The sequence below is a fragment of the Polychytrium aggregatum genome (assembly GCF_025602895.1).
Source record: "Polychytrium aggregatum strain JEL109 chromosome Unknown BJ171scaffold_36, whole genome shotgun sequence".
Lineage (NCBI taxonomy): Eukaryota > Fungi > Chytridiomycota > Chytridiomycetes > Polychytriales > Polychytrium > Polychytrium aggregatum.
In genome coordinates this window covers 154257-174709 of record NW_026516238.1, presented here as the reverse complement: position 1 = coordinate 174709, position 20453 = coordinate 154257, and the positions used below count along the sequence as shown (strand labels likewise).

Sequence of the window (20453 nt, the reverse complement as noted above, 5' to 3'; positions counted from 1 at the left end):
GCATCCCGACATCCCGACATCGATGCCTCGCGGAATACGATCTTGACGCCAGCCGATCATCACGGATGGCGATCGCCCCTGTGTTTCCGCGGTGTCGCCTTGGGCGAGAATCAGCCTCAGGGCAGCAGGATGTTCAGCACCGGCAGCTCAGTGGGAATCCAACGGAGCATGGCAGCAGCAGGGGCACTCCTCGCCAGCACCGGCCGAGCCACCAGCGCCGTTGGTCCAGCAGACTCCAGGCCGCAAACCACTTGGTCGGCGCTGCACTTGTCTTCGTCGCCCTCTGTCGTCCATCAGCCTCGAGCACCCCGCTCATCGCCTTGTCCCCACCGCTGTCGCTCCCTGGAACCGAGCATACTGTCGGCATCGGATTTGATTGACCATGTCTGATAGTCCGGCGCACGACCATGGGCAAGGTACTGGTGCAAACAGGATCTTCCTCGGCGAAGGTCACTCGGACGAGCTGCGAGGCTGTGCAGCACCACAGCCGATGCTGGCGCCGATGCGGTGCCGATGCCGACGAGGTCCATCGATCGACACATGTCGGCCGGTCCAATCACTCTGGGCTTCTGCAGAAGCTTCCTCCCGCCTGACCCTCCTGCTATTGTCCAAGAGCACGCTGACCGACTGGGACTTGGCCAGCCCAGAGTCCTATTCCGCAGAATCCAGCTCGTCTACAACTTCGATGCAGACCCAGATCTCCCTGTGGTACTGCTTGTCGCTCACCCATTCATCTTTCACCCTCCCCTCTCACTCGTTGCCCGGTATCGTCCCAGGTTCCATTGCGCCGTCCTCTCTGTTTGCAGGCAAGCATTCAGCCCTGTCCCTCACCCTGAATGCGGCCATGTCTATCCCTCGTCCCGGATCGACTCGAGCGAGCGAAGAGAGTGGCACCGCAAGCGATCGCTCGTCATCCGATTTCAGCGATGTGGCAATCGATTGCACCTCCGGCTACTCGACAACTGGGGCATCTGCTGAGCCGCTGCGGCTCGGCCATCCATTTGCCACATCGCTATTCTCTATGAAGCACGAGCACCCGGCCCCGCTGATGGTCCAGCCCCTGGCCCTGGCCTCGTCGAGCTCCCTGCCGATCCCCATCAATCGAAATGCCTCCTTTGGGGGCGTCGATTTGTATGCTCCCCAGACCCCAGACAAATGCCTCGACACGAACGGGCTGCACACCATGCGGCTGGGGCGGTCGCTCAACGACAGCAACGGCGGTCCGGATGTAGCCGAGGGACTTGAGCACCGGCATCTTCCCTTCCCAAGCGACTCGGAACTGCCGCCGCTGTCCTCGGCACCCACGGCTCTCGCCGATCTTTCCCCATCGCCCAAGTCGAGCGGGCCTGCGCTCTTGCCATCGGCACCGACTGTGACATTGCCAAGCGACGACGACTCGGTATATATGCCCGTTGATATGGCGGTGACGTCCTCGAATCCGTTTTCGTATCCACACCCGGATCAATATGGATCCCAGCAAGCCGCCTCGCCGTACCAGGCCATGATTTCGCCTGTGTTGACACCATCGCGGAGCCGGGAGTCGCCGTCGCTATCGAATCTCGATCTTGGGGCGCTCTGGCAATGGATACTGTGTGTGTGTGTAGTCAACTTTGACCTGGAGCTGGGCCAAGGTAAGTTCTCCTGGGGATGTTGCGGTGGGGAGGCTGACGTCAACGTTTGAGCCTGGGCAACATTAATCGATCAGAACGGCCACAATCGAAGCCGATACGCCCCTGAGCATTGGAGACGGTTGGCTCGGGATCTGTCCTGGTCGAGATCTGTGGGGTGATCGAACCTTGCAAACCACAGGATTAATCCTCGTCTGTGTGCTTTGTCCTTTCTCATTGTACGCTTCCACCATCGTCCACCACGGGCCAGTGCTCGAATCTGTCTATCCACCCATCCAGTTTTCCGAACATGAAGACAAAAACATGTGAGATAGCAGATGAGCAAGAGGCCAGCTCATGAGCCGGTACAATCGGCGCTATTGCAGCAACCTGCTGTAGTGATCTGTTGCATTGTGATGCGGTGAGCACTGCATTTCCTCGGCTCACATTCAGCATCAACGCAGATCCTTCTCGGCGTTTCCAGACTCCAATTCTTCCTCGCACCTTGGAGATTCATTCTTCTGCTTTCGCATGAGGAGCAGCGCATCGATTGAGACGCTGTACAAGCTAAGGAAGGCCCCGCCGATATCGGGCATCCACAGCTATGCGACTCGGTCCTCCGCCGACAACGGCTATCTGATCGACACCGATGGATACACCTATGGGTATGTCCATTTCCGCCAGCAGAAAGATAAGGAAATCAGGCGTGGCTATTTCCAGGTAAGGTCTTGAGATCCCACTCAGCCTCACCAAGCTGCTGAGACATGGTTCTCCGACCTCATCCTCCGAATAAGGTCAGACGCAATCGTGGACCACGCTGTTCTCTTGAACGACCTGCTAACGCTAGCCCTGGTGTATCCAAAGAAATCCATCGTCATCCTGTCACCGCATCCGTGGCCCGGGCTGTTCCTAGAGATCCTGAGAGGTGTTGGCCCCCAGTATATGGATGCCCTTGTTGCAGAACGCACCGGACAGGGCTTCGTTGTTACGCACGACATCTCGGATGCTTTCTCTGGCTATAAGGCGGTCCACCCTATCATCGCCCGGCTTTGTGCAGATATCGCTGACTGGTGGGTGAGCCCACACTTGCAACCACGCGTCTTTGTCTTGTGGATGACATGGCTGCGATTTTTTCGTTCAGTGAAGCACACGGTGTCGGTCGAAAGCAGCCCAAGCGTCAAGCGTACTATGCTCTGGCATTGCCTGCGTCATGACCAAGCCGCCACCGACTCATCCTCAATATCATCTTATGTCTAGGCCCCCACCCCCATCGACGCTGCTTCTCCACACCAGCTATCACCCAACCATTCTGAATTTGGTCTACTCGAATCAGACCAAGTGCTTTTCCTTTCCACCCTCGCCGCGCTTTCCCCTCTATTTCGACATTCCCAAGATGCACATCGTCACGGCCAACCACCCAGCACCTTTGCAGCCGATCCAGGCGACTCTTGCGTCACCTGCTCGTCTTTACGAATTATTCTCGCGGTCGCTCGAGGTCCTGTGGATATGCTGGGAGCTGATGGTCCTTGGAGAGCCCATGCTCGTCATGGCTGACTCGCCTGTGGGCTCAAGCGAAGTAGTTGCGGCACTGGTCGAGTTGATCAAGCCGGTGAGTACGGCACAGAGACCGACAGCTTGCTGTAGGGGTTGAGCGGATCTGTACACGCCGGACCGCGCCATCATTCAACAGATAAGTGTGTGACGTACCGAACGAATTCCTCTCTGATGCTGTCCTTGATCTGTTCCGTCAATGATGTGTACACTTGCAGATTCCGTGTGGCGGCGACTATCGCCCGTACTTTACCATTCAAGACTCGGATTTCAAGGGCTACATCAATCGCTCTGGTGTAAGTCATCGTCCCGGGAACTCGGCGAAAGCAATATCATAACGATCATTAACACTGAAATTGCCTGTCCTTGTGGCCTGACGATTTATGGCTGCCTCTGATTTTTTGGGATCCTAGGTACCACCCTCGGCCACGGTTCTTGGCGTGACCAATGCCGTGTTTGCAAAGGCCTTGGAGCACTGGCCGCATATCATCCGTGTTGGAAAGCTCAGCAGTGGCTTTGGCGATGGCTCTGCGGCTCCCAATGAGCATGAGCCTGTTTCTATGAAGCCCAGCCCCAGTACAGGCCTTGCGCTTGGCAGGTAAGAACCGAGACTGGACTGAAATCCCAATCTTGGCGGCTTGGAGATGGCACAGTCTGGCTCATGGTCAACAACCACTTCCCTTCTCCGCACACCAGAGACGCCGTGTCCAAAAAGGGATCAACAATGTCGACGTCACCAGTAAAGTCGATTATGCAGTCGCTCAGCAAAACACGGATCACCAACACTCGGAATGACATGATAATCGGGCTGCGGATTGGCTTTAGCACCGAGACCAATGTCGAAGTAAGTGCTGTCTGATTGCGTGTCTGCAATACGCCTCCCAGAATCCTTAGACCGTCTCTAATTGATGGGCTCGGAACTTTGGGTCTTCAGGAGATCAGGACAAAGCATCGTCCGTTCTTTGGCCGCGACAACCAGCTGATCAAGAACATTGCCGAGTCGGCCATTCGAGGAAAGTCTGGTATGGATGCACCCACTTACACTTCGACTCCCACGACTGCCGGCGTACTTTGCAGTGGAATACTGCTGACCCGACAACATTCTCGCCTGACAGCCGAGGTCCTCAACAATATGCTGCGAAGGCATTTTGTGGAGTTGACAGATAGGTTCCTGCAGCCGCTGAATCGCCACTTTGAAAGCTTAATCGTCGGCAGCCCTATGCACATGTATGTTGAGTTGAGTTGCGCTGTTGTGGGCTTGCATCGATATGAGAGGACTGTACCCGCCGAAAGTAACCGGTTCTGTGCACCCATGCGTCAGGTCGCTCTCGAACCTGAGAGGTCGACCCGAAATCAAGCCCTTCCAGCAAGAAACCCTTCTCAAAACGATTGAGCAATCAGGTACATTATCGCGCATGGGCCGACTGACCAGCTCAGCTAATCAATCGCTTTTGTGAGCGAGCAACGGTGGGCACTGCTTTGGTTGCAGTTGTCAATCGATACTGGATGCCAGACTGGATGACCCGCCCTGCGAGGCAGCGTGTATGCGCCGACGCACAGATGCTCTCTAACCAGTGTCCTCGAATTCAACCAAAGCGCCGTCGCTGCCTATTCATTCTAGGCGCTCTCTCGTGGAGTTTTACAGGCAGTTCTTGAAGTCGCCCAACTTTGCTGCCTGGCTGCAGTCCAGAACATCGGAAATCTATCGTGAATGGAGACGATGCTACTTTGATATCCTCACGTCATCCGACATGGCCGGGTGGATGCGCGATCGACCAAAGGTAAACCGTCGGACCGAATGCGATCAACTAGTGGCACTTATTCGGAAAGAGCTGGTAAGGTTGTTCAGCATGTGCACCGGCCAGCATCCCAGCGCAACATCCGGACATTGGCTGATAGCGGAATGTCAGAGTAGGCGCAAGCGCGGCTTATCACATTGGTGTCGTAAGTAACCCATCTGCTCCTCCAGACGCGGTATCGGGGCTACTTCCATACCAGCTCCAACGACGCCACCTTTGCTCGACAATCGCTCTTGTACAGCTCTCTGTCCAAGCGATCGATTCCCAGCCCAGATATGCTGATGGATCTGCCCAAGCCAGCGCTAGACTTTCCACCGCTGCCTCCTGTTGCCGTACGTCATCACGACCGCCACGACCGATTTGACCCACGGCTCGAAGCTACTAGCAGACACCGTGGCGACGCCAGTGCTATCGGACACTCGAATAGGCGCCCTGGAGAAGAGCTGTCGATCGGTTATGGCGTACATGAAATGGGAGGGCTTGTTCCAACACCTCAGCAGTACAGTGCGTTAGGGAAGCAGCTTGAGCTCCTCCTCAGCATGTGCGAGGCCGAAGGCTTTGCTTGAGGTCAGCATTCACGCACCTCGGGGGCATCGCTGCCTGCATGCACATGTATCTGATACAGCTGTCAAAGCACACACATCGTCCGCTGTGCGGTCTCGGCTTGCCGACTGCTTCTTGTCCTCTGTCGTACTGCCGCCCCTGAAGAAACACGTCTCTGGACACATCTGGTCAATACCTACGGGCGAGGGCCGACTGTCACGCCGCCGCCATGTTCTGGGTGGGACTGGGACTGGACAGTGGATGTCTGCCAGAATTTAGAGCGAAGATCGGACGAAACTCGATTGTGGCACCCGCTCCATTTGTGAGTATTGTATATTGGGTATAGCCAATGCCTCTTGGCCGTGTCCGCATCGGAATGAAATGTTCGGTAGACTCGCCGTTTTTTGGCAGTCAGCATCGCAACAGAACCCACTTTGATGCGGCATCGGTATTTGAGTGTGCGCTTCTGCTGAGCTGATAGCGCAGTGCCCTCGTCTGATTCCCTCTAGGCGAGCTTTTGCCGATCTTTCCGCCTCTCATTCTTGTCGCCGTTGTCCAGCGGAGGCTGCGAGCGGCTCACGCTTGATGGGTGCGCTTCGTCATGTGGGTCTGGTCCATCAGCACCGTGCGTAAGCCCATCTCACCAAGTTTCCACTGCCATTCTTTTCATTTAGCAATGCCGGTGACTTCAATACATCCAACACACTCACCGTCTGTGAATCCGCGTGCCGATGAGAGGCCCCCCGAGAGCTTCAAGGAGGGCTCCTGCCGAGAAACTGGAATCAGATGCCCTGGCTACACAGCACGACGAGCATGCATATAGTGGCTCTTCACGATGCTGGCCGCCTTACCACAAGCGAGGCTAGACATAAGCTGGCCTCGAAACAATCTGCTTCGTGGATGATGGGCTGGAGCTGGATCAGGTCTGTGCGCTGTTCGACAATCTTGCTCAGAGGACCCAGGAGCTCAATCTCGCCGAGCGGATGCTTTATAAACACGCTGTGGTTTTCTGTTGATTGTGCAAGGCAGATTCAATGTCAGCGAGCCCTCACTCGCTGCAGCCAACCATGGCGGCTCTGCGTGCGGATGTCGTGCAATCCACATGGCGGGGCTTACGGTAGTGGCGCGGAAGCCGTCTTGCAAGCTCGCCGAGACTTCCAAGAAAAACCCGGGCTTTGGTATCTCCAACCGAAACTTCGTGGCTTTGAACTGGAAAGGACTCGATGTAGACAACCGCATGCGTGCTGAACAAAGCACTGCTTGATATCTCCACCAAGAGCTTTATATTGGCAGAGACGATGCTTGGCTTTGCCGGGTCGCGAGCGCTGCTCTTGGGATGCGAAAGCACCTCCGGCGTCTTTGTGCTGTGCTCTGGTCCGGGCTTTGTGATATGCCCGACCTCGGATCCTTGCGGAGGCGGTCCCTGGTCACGGCGCCCTGGATTGCTTCCAGATTGTCTCTGTTCGACATCAGCACTGCTGCGAAGGGGCCGCTCATACCTTGAGTAGTCTGGCATGATATAGGGCGGGCCCTGGCCCTGATCCATCTCCTCGCGGCCGCCCTGGCAATCGCTGCGGGCTTCCCTGCTCGTCACCTCGGCGTTTCGGTTTGATTGCCTTGGTGTAGAGCGCTCTCCATTTCTCGGCTGGTTGTTTGACGTGGCCCTGGCTTCGTCGCTATCGTGCTTGGATCCGATTCGTATGTCTGACTGGTTGTCTTTGACCCTGGGCGGATTGCGGACGGACTGTTCGCTGTGGCTGGGTGTGAGGTGATTCGATGGCTTTGGATCGCTGCCACGAGCATCCTTGGAATCGCTGTCGCGAGAATGCTTGGGTTCACCAGAGTAACTTTTTTCGGCAACAGTCGAGCTCTCATATCGTCCTCTGCCGCCGTCGCTGTGCGCTCCGTGGCGAGTGTTTTCTCGCTCCCAGTGGCCATGTAGATCGGCCGGCTGTCGCTGCTCGCCCGAAGAGGGGCTTGGTGCTGCTGGGGATTTGTTGTGATACTCCCTGGCACCATGGTCGCGAGGTTTATCCTGTTTGGCAGCGGGCCCGAATGGGCCGCTCGAACTCGGACTATCTCGAGAATGATCTCGATCATCCGGTCGGGCGGATGAGCCTTTGTATGCATCACCGTCTTCCCTCTGCCGACCATGCGTTTGCTCGTTGTGCTTCCGGGAGGGACCCGTCTCTGGCCATGACTGGCGAATGTCTCTGTCGCCATCGCGAGGGCCGTGGAGCCTCTCGCCAGGATCAGGGTTGCTGGCGGAGGTGGAGGTGGATTCTCTGGCACTGGGGTATTCTTGATGGTGCCTCGGGCCTTCGTCTCGGATGCGACGGGTGTGATATTCGGGCTCGGGGCTGGCGCATGTATTTGCGCTGGGTGGTCGCCTGTCGCCATGTGCTTCATCCCGACGAGCGGCGATGTACCGTGGCGAGACCTCTCCGTCACCGGCGGAACTGCGGTGCTCTCGCTCTGGCACAGCGAAATCAACCCTGCCAGGCGGGTATCTTGGCGAGCCGGATGGAGGGGCCCAGGATTCCGGGTGCTCGCTTCGAGGGCGGTACGGCTCTCGTGTTGGCTCGGCCGAGGGCATTCGGCTCTGTGTGCGGCTGTACTCGGACTCATTGTCGGTGGTGTATTCGCTCTGCGGATCGATCCAGTTCATCTTTCGAGGCACCTGCGGACTGCAGGCGAGACCTTCCCCGTCTGAAACGATAGAGCAGCAGTAGCGGTGAATAAACGGCAAGCGTGGGAGTCCAGCTCAGCAACCCACAGCAGAGGCGAGGTACTTGCCGCTGTAGATGCTCATGGCCGTGATTCCAGTACAAGTGGCACTTGCAGGCTCGAGGAGCTTGGCGGGCCCTGCAATGTTGGCGCCGCAGAAAGACAGATTTGGTGCTGAGACGGCGCTGGGCATCGCGGACCTGCCGGCCTGGAAGAGTCGTCGATTGTGCACCCGACGACATTCATCGCTCCAATCAAGCTCGAGAGCAGCTGTGCACAGATCGAGCTGAGATGGCGAAACAGGCCATCCACCTCCGAGCCCTAGTCTCCAATGGTGGCTTTTTGGAGCCCTGAGCCGCGGGCACTGACCGCATCCATGATCATCTCGGGGCATCGTCACTCGCCGATGCCATTCCCTGAAGCTGAGCTCGCCACGCTACACTTTATTCAGAAAAAAACGGGACACCACAGCCGTTTCCATGAACAGGTAGTATGTGCTGTGCTTGCGTCAAGCAAAGCCACAAGAAATAAAACAGATCACTTTGGCAGCCTCCGAGTGAAGACCACCGGTCGCTCTCCGATCTCCACAATCGACCTGCACACCGTGATCATGTTGCGCGCCGCATTGACGTCGCGATTCCACACTGTCCGGCAGCTGGGATTCTTGCAGCTCCTGACAAAGTGGGAATTCGCAACACTGGGCGCATCGAGTCCTTCCAACCGAACTGGCTCCAGGCACTTGGAGCACACTTGCGAGGTGTTGAACTCGTTCGTCGAGGCCACCTTGACGCTTCCATGAGGGTGATTGGGACGGCGTCGGTGGTGCTCGAATTGCTCAAAGTACTGAGCAAATCGCTGCCTCCGAGGGCTGGATGCATAGCCCTTGCCTTGACGCCATGACGCATTGCCAAAGGCGATCACCACATCGGTCCGTATCGGGGCGTGCTTCAGGACGGCCTTGCACATCCTGTCGACGGCCACTTGGCGCCTCTTGTGGCCCGTGAATCGATGGTGACGAGCCTTCTTGCCAAGGTGGAAGTCGAGCTGCACTCGCAGCTCCGGTCGCAGGACATGGGTGAGATGGACCTTGAAGGCCTCCGAGGACTGCACCTTGGGCGAGGGGGTGGACGACATCCAGGTCTCGATGCCGAGCTGCTTCTTCTTGGCGTTGTGTCAGTCGGTGTTGGACGTATGGCCACACATATGCTGGTAGTGGCCATTGGAGAATGAGACCACCTCGTCTCGGTGGCCCGGTGCTTGGATGACCGCCGTGAAGATGGAGCCGACTCCAGGATCGATGCCAATCCAAGTGGTCTTGTCGGGGTCTGGGCTGCCGATGTGCTCCTGGATGCGCTGCTCGGCAGTCGGAGGAGGCTCGGAAGTCTCGGTGTGATCGGTTCGAGGCAGAAACTTGACGAGACCGATGGTGCATCCAATGCCATCGGTGCTGATCTCGTAGTTGAACAGCTTGTGATTGATATCCCGGTCACGGAAGAGGGAACTACGCAGCTTGAAGCAACTGCGCCAGAGACGATCCTGGTTGTTGACACCGTCCTCACCTTCTTCCTTGAGCTTGTCCCTGGTGAGTCCAAGGCGCTTCTTTGGACCCAGGAGTTGCCAAAGAGTGACCGTGTCGATCTTGACATACTTGGCCCTTGCAGTGCATGGAGGAACTATCGTGCACACGGCCGGAGGAGTGTCGACGGCGAGCTGCTTGAGGGCCCACTTGAGTCTGGATGCCAGCTTGTTGATCTTGGACTTGGTGGTGCCGAGCTCAGACTTGGCCGTGGTGAGCCTCTTGTCGTCGGAGGGAATGCCTCGAGCAGTGAGCTCGTCCAGCTTGGCCTGGCGCTGCAGCTCGGTGACTCGGAGGGCGGGCATGTCACAGTCGATCCACTTGTGGACATCGTCGACCATCTTGTCTCGGGCGAGGATTCCCACATGGTGTGAGAGGCGGTGGAGGGCCCGGAAGCGGTCCTGGTCGCTGCTGTACCGAAACTCGTCCAGGATGTGGCCCAAGTCGGGATAGAGGAACTCGAGATCGGCCTTGGGTGGAGTCTGCCCTGGTTTCTCGAAGAGCTCGAGACAGGCCTCGATGGCTTCGTGCTTATGCTTGTTGGCTGGGAAGACGGCAGCACAGAAGCGGCGAAGGAGTCGCCAGTATGCCAGGTTGAGGTGGGTGGTGCAGTTGGTGGCATAGGCGTTGACAGCCAGTGTGAGAAGCTGACTGTGAGCACCATCAGGCAGACGAGGGGCCGGAGGCAGGTCTGCGTGTCGAGTGGTCTGGTAGTCGCGAAAGGAAGCGACCAGATGCTCGTTGTATTTCTTGGTATCCCTGGCCGTCGAGAGGGCATCGGCCTCGACAATCGTGAAGCATTGGCGAACGAAAGCAGGGGTGGACTTGGAGATGACGGGGACGGGAAGATCCTGCTCGATGCACCGGAGGATGTGCAGGTTGAGCAGCCTGGATGCCTCGAACTGGATCTGGGTCATGGCTGCGACAGTGGCCTGGATCTTGTCGCGGAGAGCGGGATTGAGACAACAGCCATCCATCGTCTGCTTGAAGCAGCTGTATTGAGGGGCGGATGACCTTCCATCCACGAGTGGGACGACAGAACTCTTGAGGGGCCGGTATTTTGGACATTTGCTGGTGTTGCAACGTTCGTGATCGGTGCCATCGCACTGGCGACATCGCTTGCCAGTACTCGAGGAAGTAGATGGACCAGGCTCGGTGGGATCGACATCCATTGGATCTGCAGAAGCAGTGGTGGTGAGCGACGGAGCAACAGACGACCAAGCATGCGTGGGATCAGAAGACGAACCAGAGACAGGCTCCGACTGTGACTTGGCTTTCTTGGGCCTGGGTGGCCGAGGCTGGCCATCACCGGTACCCTTGCGCTTCGGAGGCATGGGGGCAGAGGATGCTGGATGCCTGCCAGTGGTACTGGTCAGAGCAGAGACTTTTTTTATCGTACAATGGCGCGATGATCAGATCAAGGCGAGATGAGGGAAGAAAGCAGCAGGACGAAGGTGTGGCATTTATACCCGAGAGCAGGAGCCCGTCTGCGCGGGCTGGTTGGGGAAGTGACCCTGTTCAAAAATCGCCGAGAGGTTCAAGCCAGGGATTTGGGCGTGAAAATGGCGGCTTGATTGGAGGGAACTCAACCCCAGAAGCGCATCGCTCGCTCAATCAGCCGTGGGAAGACATCTGGAAGCACCCTCCGAACGGCAGACTCAAACAGGGTCACCATCCCGATCTTGAACCCCTCGGACGCATTCAGCGCTGCCACCTTCCTGTACTGGTGCTTCACAATCCCAAAGAAGTTCTCGATGGGATTGAAGTCGGGTGAAGCAGGTGGGGTGAAGATCACTGACCATCCTCGGCGCTCGATGCAGTCCAGGACAGGCATTGTCTTGTGCATGCTGACATTGTCCATCACAATCACAGAGTCGTCTGGGAAGCTCGCTCGCTCAAAGAACTCGACCATCGAGTGTGTCTTGAATGATGTGGGGATGTACATGCGATGCAGCACACCAGAGTGGTTGATGGCAAATGCAGCCGAGACAGACTTGTGTTTCATGTGATTGCGCTGGCGAAGCGGAGCACCCTTCGACGAGTATCCGTAGAGAGGGAAAATGGATTTCCTGATCCCTGTCTCGTCGACAAAAACGAGCCGTCGTGGGTCGATGGAGCGGGCCTGGTCCCTGAACTGTGCCACTCGCTCATCCAGTCGCTTGGACTTGTAGAGGTGTGTTGCCCTCTTGTGTGAGAGACCTGCTCGGTGGATGGCAGTGTGGCAGAGTGAGAGTGATACTTTCCTCTGGAGGATGGACTCGAGCTTGCACCGCAACACAGGACCAGTCTGGAACGGGTCCTGTTCAATCAGGGTGCGAATGACTGGACATGCCTGCTCGAAGAAAGTGGATCTGCGAGCTGGGACCCGGGATGGGTCATCCAGCTTGCATCCTCGGTGCCATCGATGGATGGTGCTCTTGGATACACTGAATATGGAGGCGACCTTACGCAGGCTATGGATGAGGGCGTAGCATCGCAATGCGGCGGTGCGAAAGTCGGATGTGTGGCGAATGGTCATGGCCAGCGCGCGATAACATTGGGTAACAAAATATTCGATGAATGGTCAAAAACCCGGGTGTCCCGTTTTTTATTGGATTGCCTGTAATATAGACCGAGGCCATGATGTATTCGGGGTTTCGTCCTGCCCAAGAACTTGCCGTCAAGGGTTCATGGCCAATACAATTTTGGAAAGCAGATCGACCGCTAACGATCAGCGCCGCTCGGCAAAAAGCGAGTCTCTGCCTCGGATGATGTGGGTTGCTCCAGAGGCGTCCTGGAGAGTCAGTTCGGCGAATCACTGGATAGCGTGCTGGAGACTGCGCCAGATCGCTCTGGAAATCGAGCTCTGGTTGTTCCGGGAACCGGCAAGCAGATAGCAAAAATCGCTCTGGCGAGTCAGGCTGAGTTGGCCATGGAGACTAGAGAGAGACACACCAAATCGGGTGAGAGGCCAAGGTCCCTGGAGAGGCAGATGGCATGATCGAGCGAGCCGGCAAAGGGCGACGAATTGCGATATTCACAGCATACATGCTGTGGATGGTACTTGATCGCACAGTATCGGGCAGAACAGGGCCCTGAACAACACCTACCCGACTCCGTTGATCTGCCTGGTCTTTTGTTCGCGCTCAAATTCGGCGGCAACCTCCTCGGCTGTAGCGATAATCTCCTCAGGGACGCCGGCCATGCTGGCGACATTCATGCCAAAGCTCTTGGGACACACGCCCTTTGTCAGTTTGTAGAGGAACGTCACCTCCCGTCTGTGGGCAAATGCGTCGGAGGTGAGCAAGTGAGGCCAATCATGCAGAAATAGGCGATTTGCTCGCTGTGGGGGGGGGGAGGGAAAGCGATCAACTGGCAAGTCCATACTTGTTGTCGTCCGAGTAAAAGTTCATAAACATGAGCCCGACAAGTGGATTACTCTTGAACTCTTCCGTGAGCATGCTTCAGTTGGAGGATGCAAAAAGAGTCCACGCTTTAGCAGACGAAACCATCCTGCGGCGTGCAAACGAAATCCCTTGCGAGCCATACCCATAGTGCGTGCTGAAGAGGCCCAGGCACCGCACGTGTGTCGTGAGGTAGTGGAGAACAGAGAAAGCAATGGCATAGCTGAAGGCGAGAGAGCAGCGTTAGCACTTGCAAGCCAGTGCCAGGAAAGAGAGTGCTTGGCATCAGCAACCCACCCATCAAACGTGCTTGTTCCGCGGCCCAGCTCGTCCAGAATGACCAAGGAGCGAGGTGTTGCTTCACGAAGAATCTTCGAGGTCTCAGACAGCTCCACCATAAATGTGGATTGGCCAGCCATGATGTTGTCGTTTGCGCCTGCGCATATCGGCATAGGATGGGTGGAATCAGCATCGCTGCAAAGCGCTCGAGTCGCACTTTGTCTCGGTTTCCGACATGCCATATCAGACTCTTACCGATGCGAGTAAAAATCCGGTCAAAAGGCGTGAGCTTGCACGAGGCCGCGGGGACATAGCAGCCAATCTGTGCCATGATGACGGCAATACAAGTCTGGCGCAGCAGAGTCGATTTTCCTCCCTGAGAAAGGCGGTCGCGATGGCAGCACGCCAGCATCAGCATAGCCGCCAACATCAGCATAGCCGCCAACATGCAATCCTGGCAGCGCCGATGGTTGCGACGACTCCCTACCATGTTTGGTCCGGTCAGAAGGATAATGTCGTGCTTGCCAGCTCCCCCTCCAAGCGTCGTGTCGTTGGGAATAAAGTCCGTTCCGGATCTGGCGCAGATAGGTGGTCGTTATATGGGTTCAGCGATCGCGCCAAGTGCGGTTTTGACCAACAATACCAATGCGGTATCCATCGGTACGACTTTGATGCAAAGCTGCGAGTCGGCATTACACACCCCCTCGTGATGCACGGGTGACGCATCTGCTCGAGTTCCAGAACACTTGGCGTGTCACCTGGGACAAACTCAGGGCGGCAAAGTGGCTCTGATGCAGGAATAAAGAGATGCGTAAGCCAGCCGCACGAGACAAGCACATGCGCTACGGTGGCTTGGCCGATTGTTCGTTACCTCCCATGGTCGCACGACACAGCGAGAGGCCGATCAGACCGTCGAGCTCCGATATGTTTTTGATCGTCTGTAGCCTGGTGCGTGGTCAAGATGTCGAATAGATGTGAATGCATTTGCCCTGGTCAGACGAGGTATCGCTCAGCTGGCACAAGAGAGGCACGGTCTTGTAACCTACCAGGCCGCATAGTGCTCGTCAAATCGGCTGTACATTCGCCCCTTGATATTGCGGAATGCTTCTTCGCGCATTTCGACCGCTTCGTCAAAGCGCTTCACCATATCGCGGATGGTGGGGTTGTAGTATCGATGAACAGCCTGCCAGCAGGAGAAGGTCAGTTGCCGCCATGTGGCTCCGCTCGATCGGACTTGATCTCCGAGACAGTTCGTGTCCGGCACTCACCTGAGTTCGAGACATGACTACCCAGTCGTTGGGGACCTTGACTTTGTTGGAGATTTCCATTTGATAAATCTCCTTTCCAAGGTCCTTGTACACGATCTTGGTCCTGGTTTACATGCATGCAATCCTGTGAGCACATGTGACGATGCAGTCGATGTACTCCTCCGATGAAGTGGTTTGCTCGACGGCGTCTCCACGGAATCAATGCTATTTACGCAACCCAGACGGTCTCCGGCATTCTTCTGGTTGGGTATCTGGCGATGTTGGGACAAGGACTGGGACTGACATCCAAAACGATGTCCGTGCACCACATCAGCGGAACTAGGTACCCACCTCAGGTTCGACTCCATCGAGCGCTTATAGTCGGCAAATCGAGTCTCAAGGTCTTTGACGCGCTTCTGTGCTGTATCGTATTCTTCGTCGCCGCCCGGGAATGGCAGCAGCTTATCTGCAACCAATCGGCAGAACGTTGTAGATTCAACAAGCAGCCAACCACCACGCGTGCTTCGAGGCAGCGCTTGTCTTTCTTTGTAACAGCTATCGGCTACCAAAGCTAAGGCATCGACCCATCCCGCAGACTGGATCGCATTTCGACTAGACTTACCTTCTTTCAGTGCCAGGGCGTGATCAAATGCGCTGCGGAAGTATGCAAGCGATTCGCGCAGCTCCTCCGGAAGACCGTGCTGGGCAATGTGGATTAGCCGTCGCGACGTTAGTTCGTCCAGGTGGACAGCAAAGTCATCGACGATGGACTTTGTCCGCGAGTGGGTGTTCAACCAGAGATAGACAGAGTGCGTTAAGAACATGCGAGTGACCGGTCCTGCTTCCAGGAACATACGGAGCGACTCGTGTATCGCAGTGTGTTTGTGGCCAGGACGGCAAGTCGATGCAGTTTCCAGTCATCAATCAGACAAGGTACCAAGCATGTGCTGCATCATGGTACATACGGCAATCTCCTCGAAAGCATTGAGGGCACGAACGAACTCCTTGACACGACAAGTGCCGGCATGGATGCGTGAAATGATGCGCTCAAGATCTGGAAACTTGCTCAGCTTCGCTTGCAAGATTTCTGACAACGGCCGAAAGAACAGGACGATTGAGATTGGCGCTGAAGTGTCGGCGTGGAAGTGCCAGCGAGGGGTGGTGGTGCTCTGGGTGCTGCCGAGAGACATCGAAGGGATACACGCAGTCATACAAGCACGCTGGATTCGGAATCGATCCATACCTCGGAGTCCACCCAAGTTGGTAAAATCGTCAACGGCATTGAGTCGATCGTTGATGTTGTCGACAGAGCGCAGGGGGTGGCACACCCATCTGGGGACACGACTGTGTGTCAACGGGGGTTGCAACTTCCGGTGCCGCAACCTTGGCAAAATAGTGCGACGAAGAGAGGGCTTACCTTTTGAAGAGGCGCTTTCCTGGATCGAGGGAGGTGGTGGAACAAAATCGAGCAAGCAGAACATAGCAAAGTGTTGGTCGGATCCACCGGGTCTGCAGATGGCGATCCAGACATCCAATCGTCTACGAATCGGGGGCCATTCACCATTGACCAGCGAGCCTCACAAATGCTCCTGAGGAACGAACGCCCCACTGATCATCGGGCGAGTGGAGTCGAAATGCCCCAAGCAACCTACCGAATGGGGTGACACACCGATTCAGCAACTGGAAGAGCGTTCCGTCCCCGGAACCGTCCAGAGAGTTTTCAAATATTTCCAGATTCAAAAGCGTCTGTCCATCCAAAATCAAGGTGCCGGATTGCCGAATGGGGTCATACACGTGAAAGTTCTTGACCGAGACAAGCTGCTTGTCCAATTTGAGCTGCAAACGGAGACGGATTAGGGCCTAACGCTTGGGTGGGTGCAGCACTCGTGTGGATGCCACCGAATCCGAGACGTGCTCTCCTCTATCGATCCAGCCGACAAGAAGCGTGGTTCCGACCACGCCGGCTGATACCGCCAAAACTTACAGAGCGCAGGTAGAACAATAGACCGCCAAGAGCAGATAGAGCCATGTTATGGTCCTGATACTCTCTCAGAGCCTCCGGCCATGATTCTAGTTGTTTCGTGGGACGAAAAACAAGGTCAGAGGCTTCGTTTGTATGGCTATCGCCGCAGAGGATCCAAACTAGGATCGATATAGACAGAGAGTCCGAGGATGGTTGGCACAACGTACCATTTGTGTTTGTTTCCATACTGTTGCCATCTTTGAAGTAGCCATCCGAGCTGAGCTCGTCGCGGGTGACTGCCGAGTCCCAGAACTCCGTGTCGGGAACTAAATAGTTGAGCTGTGGGCTGCTCAAGATATTCTTAACAAGACGCAGCGACCGCTGGGATAGATGGCCCTGATCGATTCCGTATGGCAGCCAAGGTCCACGAGTACATTACAAATGGTTAAATCGATGTCGTGGAGTCCGAGTAGTCGTCGGACGAGCCCATATTGATCGAGTTGCCACATGTGCTTCTTCCGCGCCACAGCAACGCATCGATCATAGACACGCCAGAAACAAGCGGGGCATGCCGATGCTACCTTTTCAAGGACCAGCTCCTTGGGCTTGATCTGCATCAGCAGCGTTTCGAATTTAGTCCTCTCGATATCGTCGGCAAACTCGCAGATGTTGAACTCGGCCGTGGCCGTGTCGACAAAAGCAATGCCAAAGGTCGGTGGGGAAGCCTCGGATTCAACAGACTCCTGCTCGTCAAAGTCGCGAAAGGGTCGTTAAAGGTGGTTTGGGGAGGCAATGAAGAGCGCACTGCGTAAATCGATTCGCGGTCCGAGCACGGCACTCATAGCCCACAGCCAAGTTTGCGAGGCTCTGCATACGCCACTCTGCATACGCCACTCTGCAAACGCCGCTCTGCAATTCAACTCGGAAGGCACGCTACCTTGATGCTCATGCAGTATGTGCTCATGTCCGCGGTCAAAAACTTGCCATCGACCAGCGTGCCACAGGTCAGAATGGAAGTCAGCTCGCGGCGGATAATCTTATCTTCCTTTGATGCGCGGGTTTGCTCCTTCTTTTCTCGAATCGACTTGCCGATGGCCGACTCCATCTGGTCGACTTTAGCGACCTTGTATCCCTTGGCGATAAACTGCGATGCCCAGTGCTCGAAGCTCGACTCGGGAACGCCAACCATCCGCATGTTCACGCGATCTGTTAGCTTCAAGTCAAAGTCTTGGTGCCCGATATCTGCATCCTTCTCGTATAGCTCTGCACAGAAAAACGGCGCTCATTCAGCTGCGGGCGCTCGATGATCCGGAATGAGCGAATCCCGGGGCCGCGGGCCCATTCGGCTGACGCCAGCGGCAAAGCTCGGTGCCCACCATAAAACTTTCCCTTCTTGAAGAATACGACCGTGTCCCAGTGCTCAGACTTGATTTCCCAAAACTGCTTCTCGAATGGAGTAAATTTGGCCTGAGCAGATGCAGGGATGAACAGCGTTCGTGCATCGTACTCTGGGTCGTCTGGGTGCCAACAAGGGTCCAAGAATCGTCAGCACTCCCAGAAAGCAACAAAACAGCATGTGTGAAGGCACATACAGCAGGCGCTGCGTGCCTGTCCCCGAGAAAACACAGAGGCACCCAGGTACTGTGTGCAGCCACACTATGCCTGTGCTACAGCAGAGACACAACCGACCCGATCGACGACCCATCTTGTCGCGAATATCAACGAGCCAAGAGAAACGCTCTTCGTTCTTCTTCTTAAACTCCTCTTGGCGCATCTGGCCAGGCAGCAAACAGACAATGCGTTGGTACAATCGGGTGCGACCGAAGCATTCAGCGCCGAGTGACATGGTGCAAACCTTGGATTTTTCGGCCGGTGTTGTCAGACGCGGGCTTTGGGGTCTGGAAGAAGCAGGCGAGAACTCATAGGACTGGAAAGCGCAAGTAGGTACCCAGAGGAAAGTTAGTTGGGAGCATGCACCATAACCATGCCGCAATTTCAAATCATGATCGAGGCCCTTGAGTGCAATGCTAAGAGTGGCCCTTGCAGATGAAAGGAAGCATGCCCCAGACAACTGAAAGAAACCTCAACAGACGGATTCCAGGACACTGAAGCTCATTTCCGGAAATGACGTCTGCACTGCAGCACCATTGCCGCTAGTGTGCGCTCTATTTATCCCACCTGGAACTTTGCGGCTGCGGGAGAAGGGCTCGATAACTTGGCAGACCCAGTAGAACGTGCCTGTTTCTTGCGCTTTGGAGTTTTCAAGCGATCGTCGTAGCCGCCGTCATCGTCGTCGTCGTCGAGCTGTGCAGATTGCTCTTCCGTCTCTTCAACGACAAAGTCCTCAAGCCCATCGCTCTCTAATGACAGTGGAGGTGGATGCATGCTTAGTCACAGTCTCGAAACAGCGCATCGTCTTCCTTCGAGCTGCAGCGACTGGAGGGGGGGGGCGCACCTGAGCTCTCTGCTGCATTTGGCTCAAAGTCGCCGTCGTCGCCGTCGTCGGCGTTGCGTCTCGGCTTGATCAGCCGACCCTTGGGCTTTTTGACGGGCGTCACCGGGGCAGCATCGCCATCTTCCTCGTCGGAGGACTCCGTGTTACGCAAACGCTTGGTGGCCGAGCGCTGTCAAGAGTGTTTGTGCTTGTAAGCGATGGGTCGGGGTCGGCTGCAGTATGCGCCTGCCGAACGTGGCTGCTGCCAACCCAGATCGAGTGCACCTGGGGGGAGGGCAACTTACCCGACGTGGGGAGAGGAGCACTTCCGTTTGGAATCCAGCCTCGACAGAAGGGCGGGCAGACTCGACCGCCATCTCCTGCTCGATCCTCATCATTTCTTCCTCGAGCCGCGGATCCAGCATATCGTCGTCATCGTCCATCATGATGATCGCGGGGGCTGCGGCACTGCTTTTGGTTGGCGTGACAGGCATACTATTGGAAAAGGCCTCGGCTTGGGGCTTTGGTTTGAACGAAGCGGATGCCGTGCTCGCCGCAAATGAGACGGCTGTTGAGACACTGGCACCGGCATGGGTGCTGGCCAATGCGCGAGCCTTTGCCGGAGCAGCCGCCGGAGCAGCCGTGGCCTTGGGAGGCGAAAAGTAGGACGTGATAGTGCGCTGGGCGGGGCCGGGTGATTTCGCCACAGACGCAGATGGTTTGGGACCATGTCCCTTCTGAACCAGTCTCTCCATGGCGGCCTGGCGATTCTCGGCGATGCGCTTCATCTGCTCGGGTGAGAGATTCTCGTTGGACCCAGCCATCGCTGCTGCTGACTTGAGAGAAAGGGTGATCTGGGGGACGCCAAGCAAGCTGTGACGCAGGTTGGCAGAAGCGGTCGATTGTCGCGAAGCGGCCGAGGAGCGGGAATATGGACCGATCGCTTGGCGAGGAGCTGACGAGGCGAGGCGAAGCAGCAGCTCTGTCGACCAAGATCAACCCGAACAAACAGCACACCGGCCTGCTTTGCGGACACACCGCGCAATGACGCCTTTTTTGGGCAACCTCGACACTGCCCTTTCCTGCGGCGCTGCAATGTCGTGTGGCGGTGGCGGCGGTGGCAGTTGGTCAGATGAACAGGTGGGTCAACGGATTGAAACCCGAATCAATCAAACAGGGTACACAGAGGATAGACGAATGGAGTGCACAGAGGATAGACGAATGACTCGAATGTCGGAGCGAATGAATGCAGTGTATCCAAACAAACATAGTCGTCGCTCAGTTCACAGGCGTGGGTGGTCTCGGCCATGGCAGATTGATTGGCACAGACAGCATATATATCCG

At 56.2% G+C, this 20453-nt stretch overlaps 3 protein-coding genes across 3 annotated transcripts; 1 reads left to right on the top strand and 2 right to left on the bottom strand.

Annotated features, from left to right (window-relative positions):
* Window positions 1-279: 279 nt before the first annotated feature.
* Window positions 280-5691, top strand: BJ171DRAFT_516673 (uncharacterized protein). Its single transcript, XM_053112047.1, has 14 exons — window positions 280-416; window positions 777-1631; window positions 1879-1933; window positions 2072-2327; window positions 2472-2677; window positions 2865-3216; window positions 3377-3454; window positions 3572-3756; window positions 3855-4002; window positions 4093-4180; window positions 4274-4385; window positions 4480-4559; window positions 4755-4993; window positions 5128-5691. The coding sequence occupies exons 1-14, from the start codon at window positions 383-385 to the stop codon at window positions 5521-5523; spliced, it is 3084 nt and encodes a 1027-aa protein (XP_052963909.1). The 5' UTR covers window positions 280-382; the 3' UTR covers window positions 5524-5691.
* On the bottom strand, window positions 5610-7016 carry BJ171DRAFT_629622 (uncharacterized protein; the record flags this gene model as incomplete). The annotated part of the gene is made up of 4 exons (XM_053115597.1): window positions 5610-6109; window positions 6211-6265; window positions 6352-6509; window positions 6617-7016. 4 exons carry the CDS (start codon window positions 7014-7016, stop codon window positions 6006-6008), a joined length of 717 nt encoding a protein of 238 aa, XP_052963908.1. The 3' UTR covers window positions 5610-6005.
* Window positions 7017-12352: 5336 nt separating this feature from the next.
* Window positions 12353-20119, bottom strand: BJ171DRAFT_196204 (DNA mismatch repair protein msh6). The gene is made up of 27 exons (XM_053106221.1): window positions 19415-20119; window positions 19131-19299; window positions 18854-19035; window positions 18531-18602; window positions 18365-18449; window positions 18052-18192; window positions 17613-17938; window positions 17257-17418; window positions 16903-17071; window positions 16697-16782; window positions 16365-16548; window positions 16130-16148; window positions 15956-16044; window positions 15678-15799; window positions 15335-15482; window positions 15064-15178; window positions 14734-14836; window positions 14512-14648; window positions 14337-14410; window positions 14166-14253; window positions 13953-14040; window positions 13721-13841; window positions 13484-13622; window positions 13332-13409; window positions 13170-13244; window positions 12893-13060; window positions 12353-12721 (listed from the first exon to the last, which is right to left on the bottom strand). Exons 1-27 carry the CDS (start codon window positions 19931-19933, stop codon window positions 12598-12600), a joined length of 3783 nt encoding a protein of 1260 aa, XP_052963907.1. The 5' UTR covers window positions 19934-20119; the 3' UTR covers window positions 12353-12597.
* Between the last annotated feature and the right edge of the window lie 334 nt (window positions 20120-20453).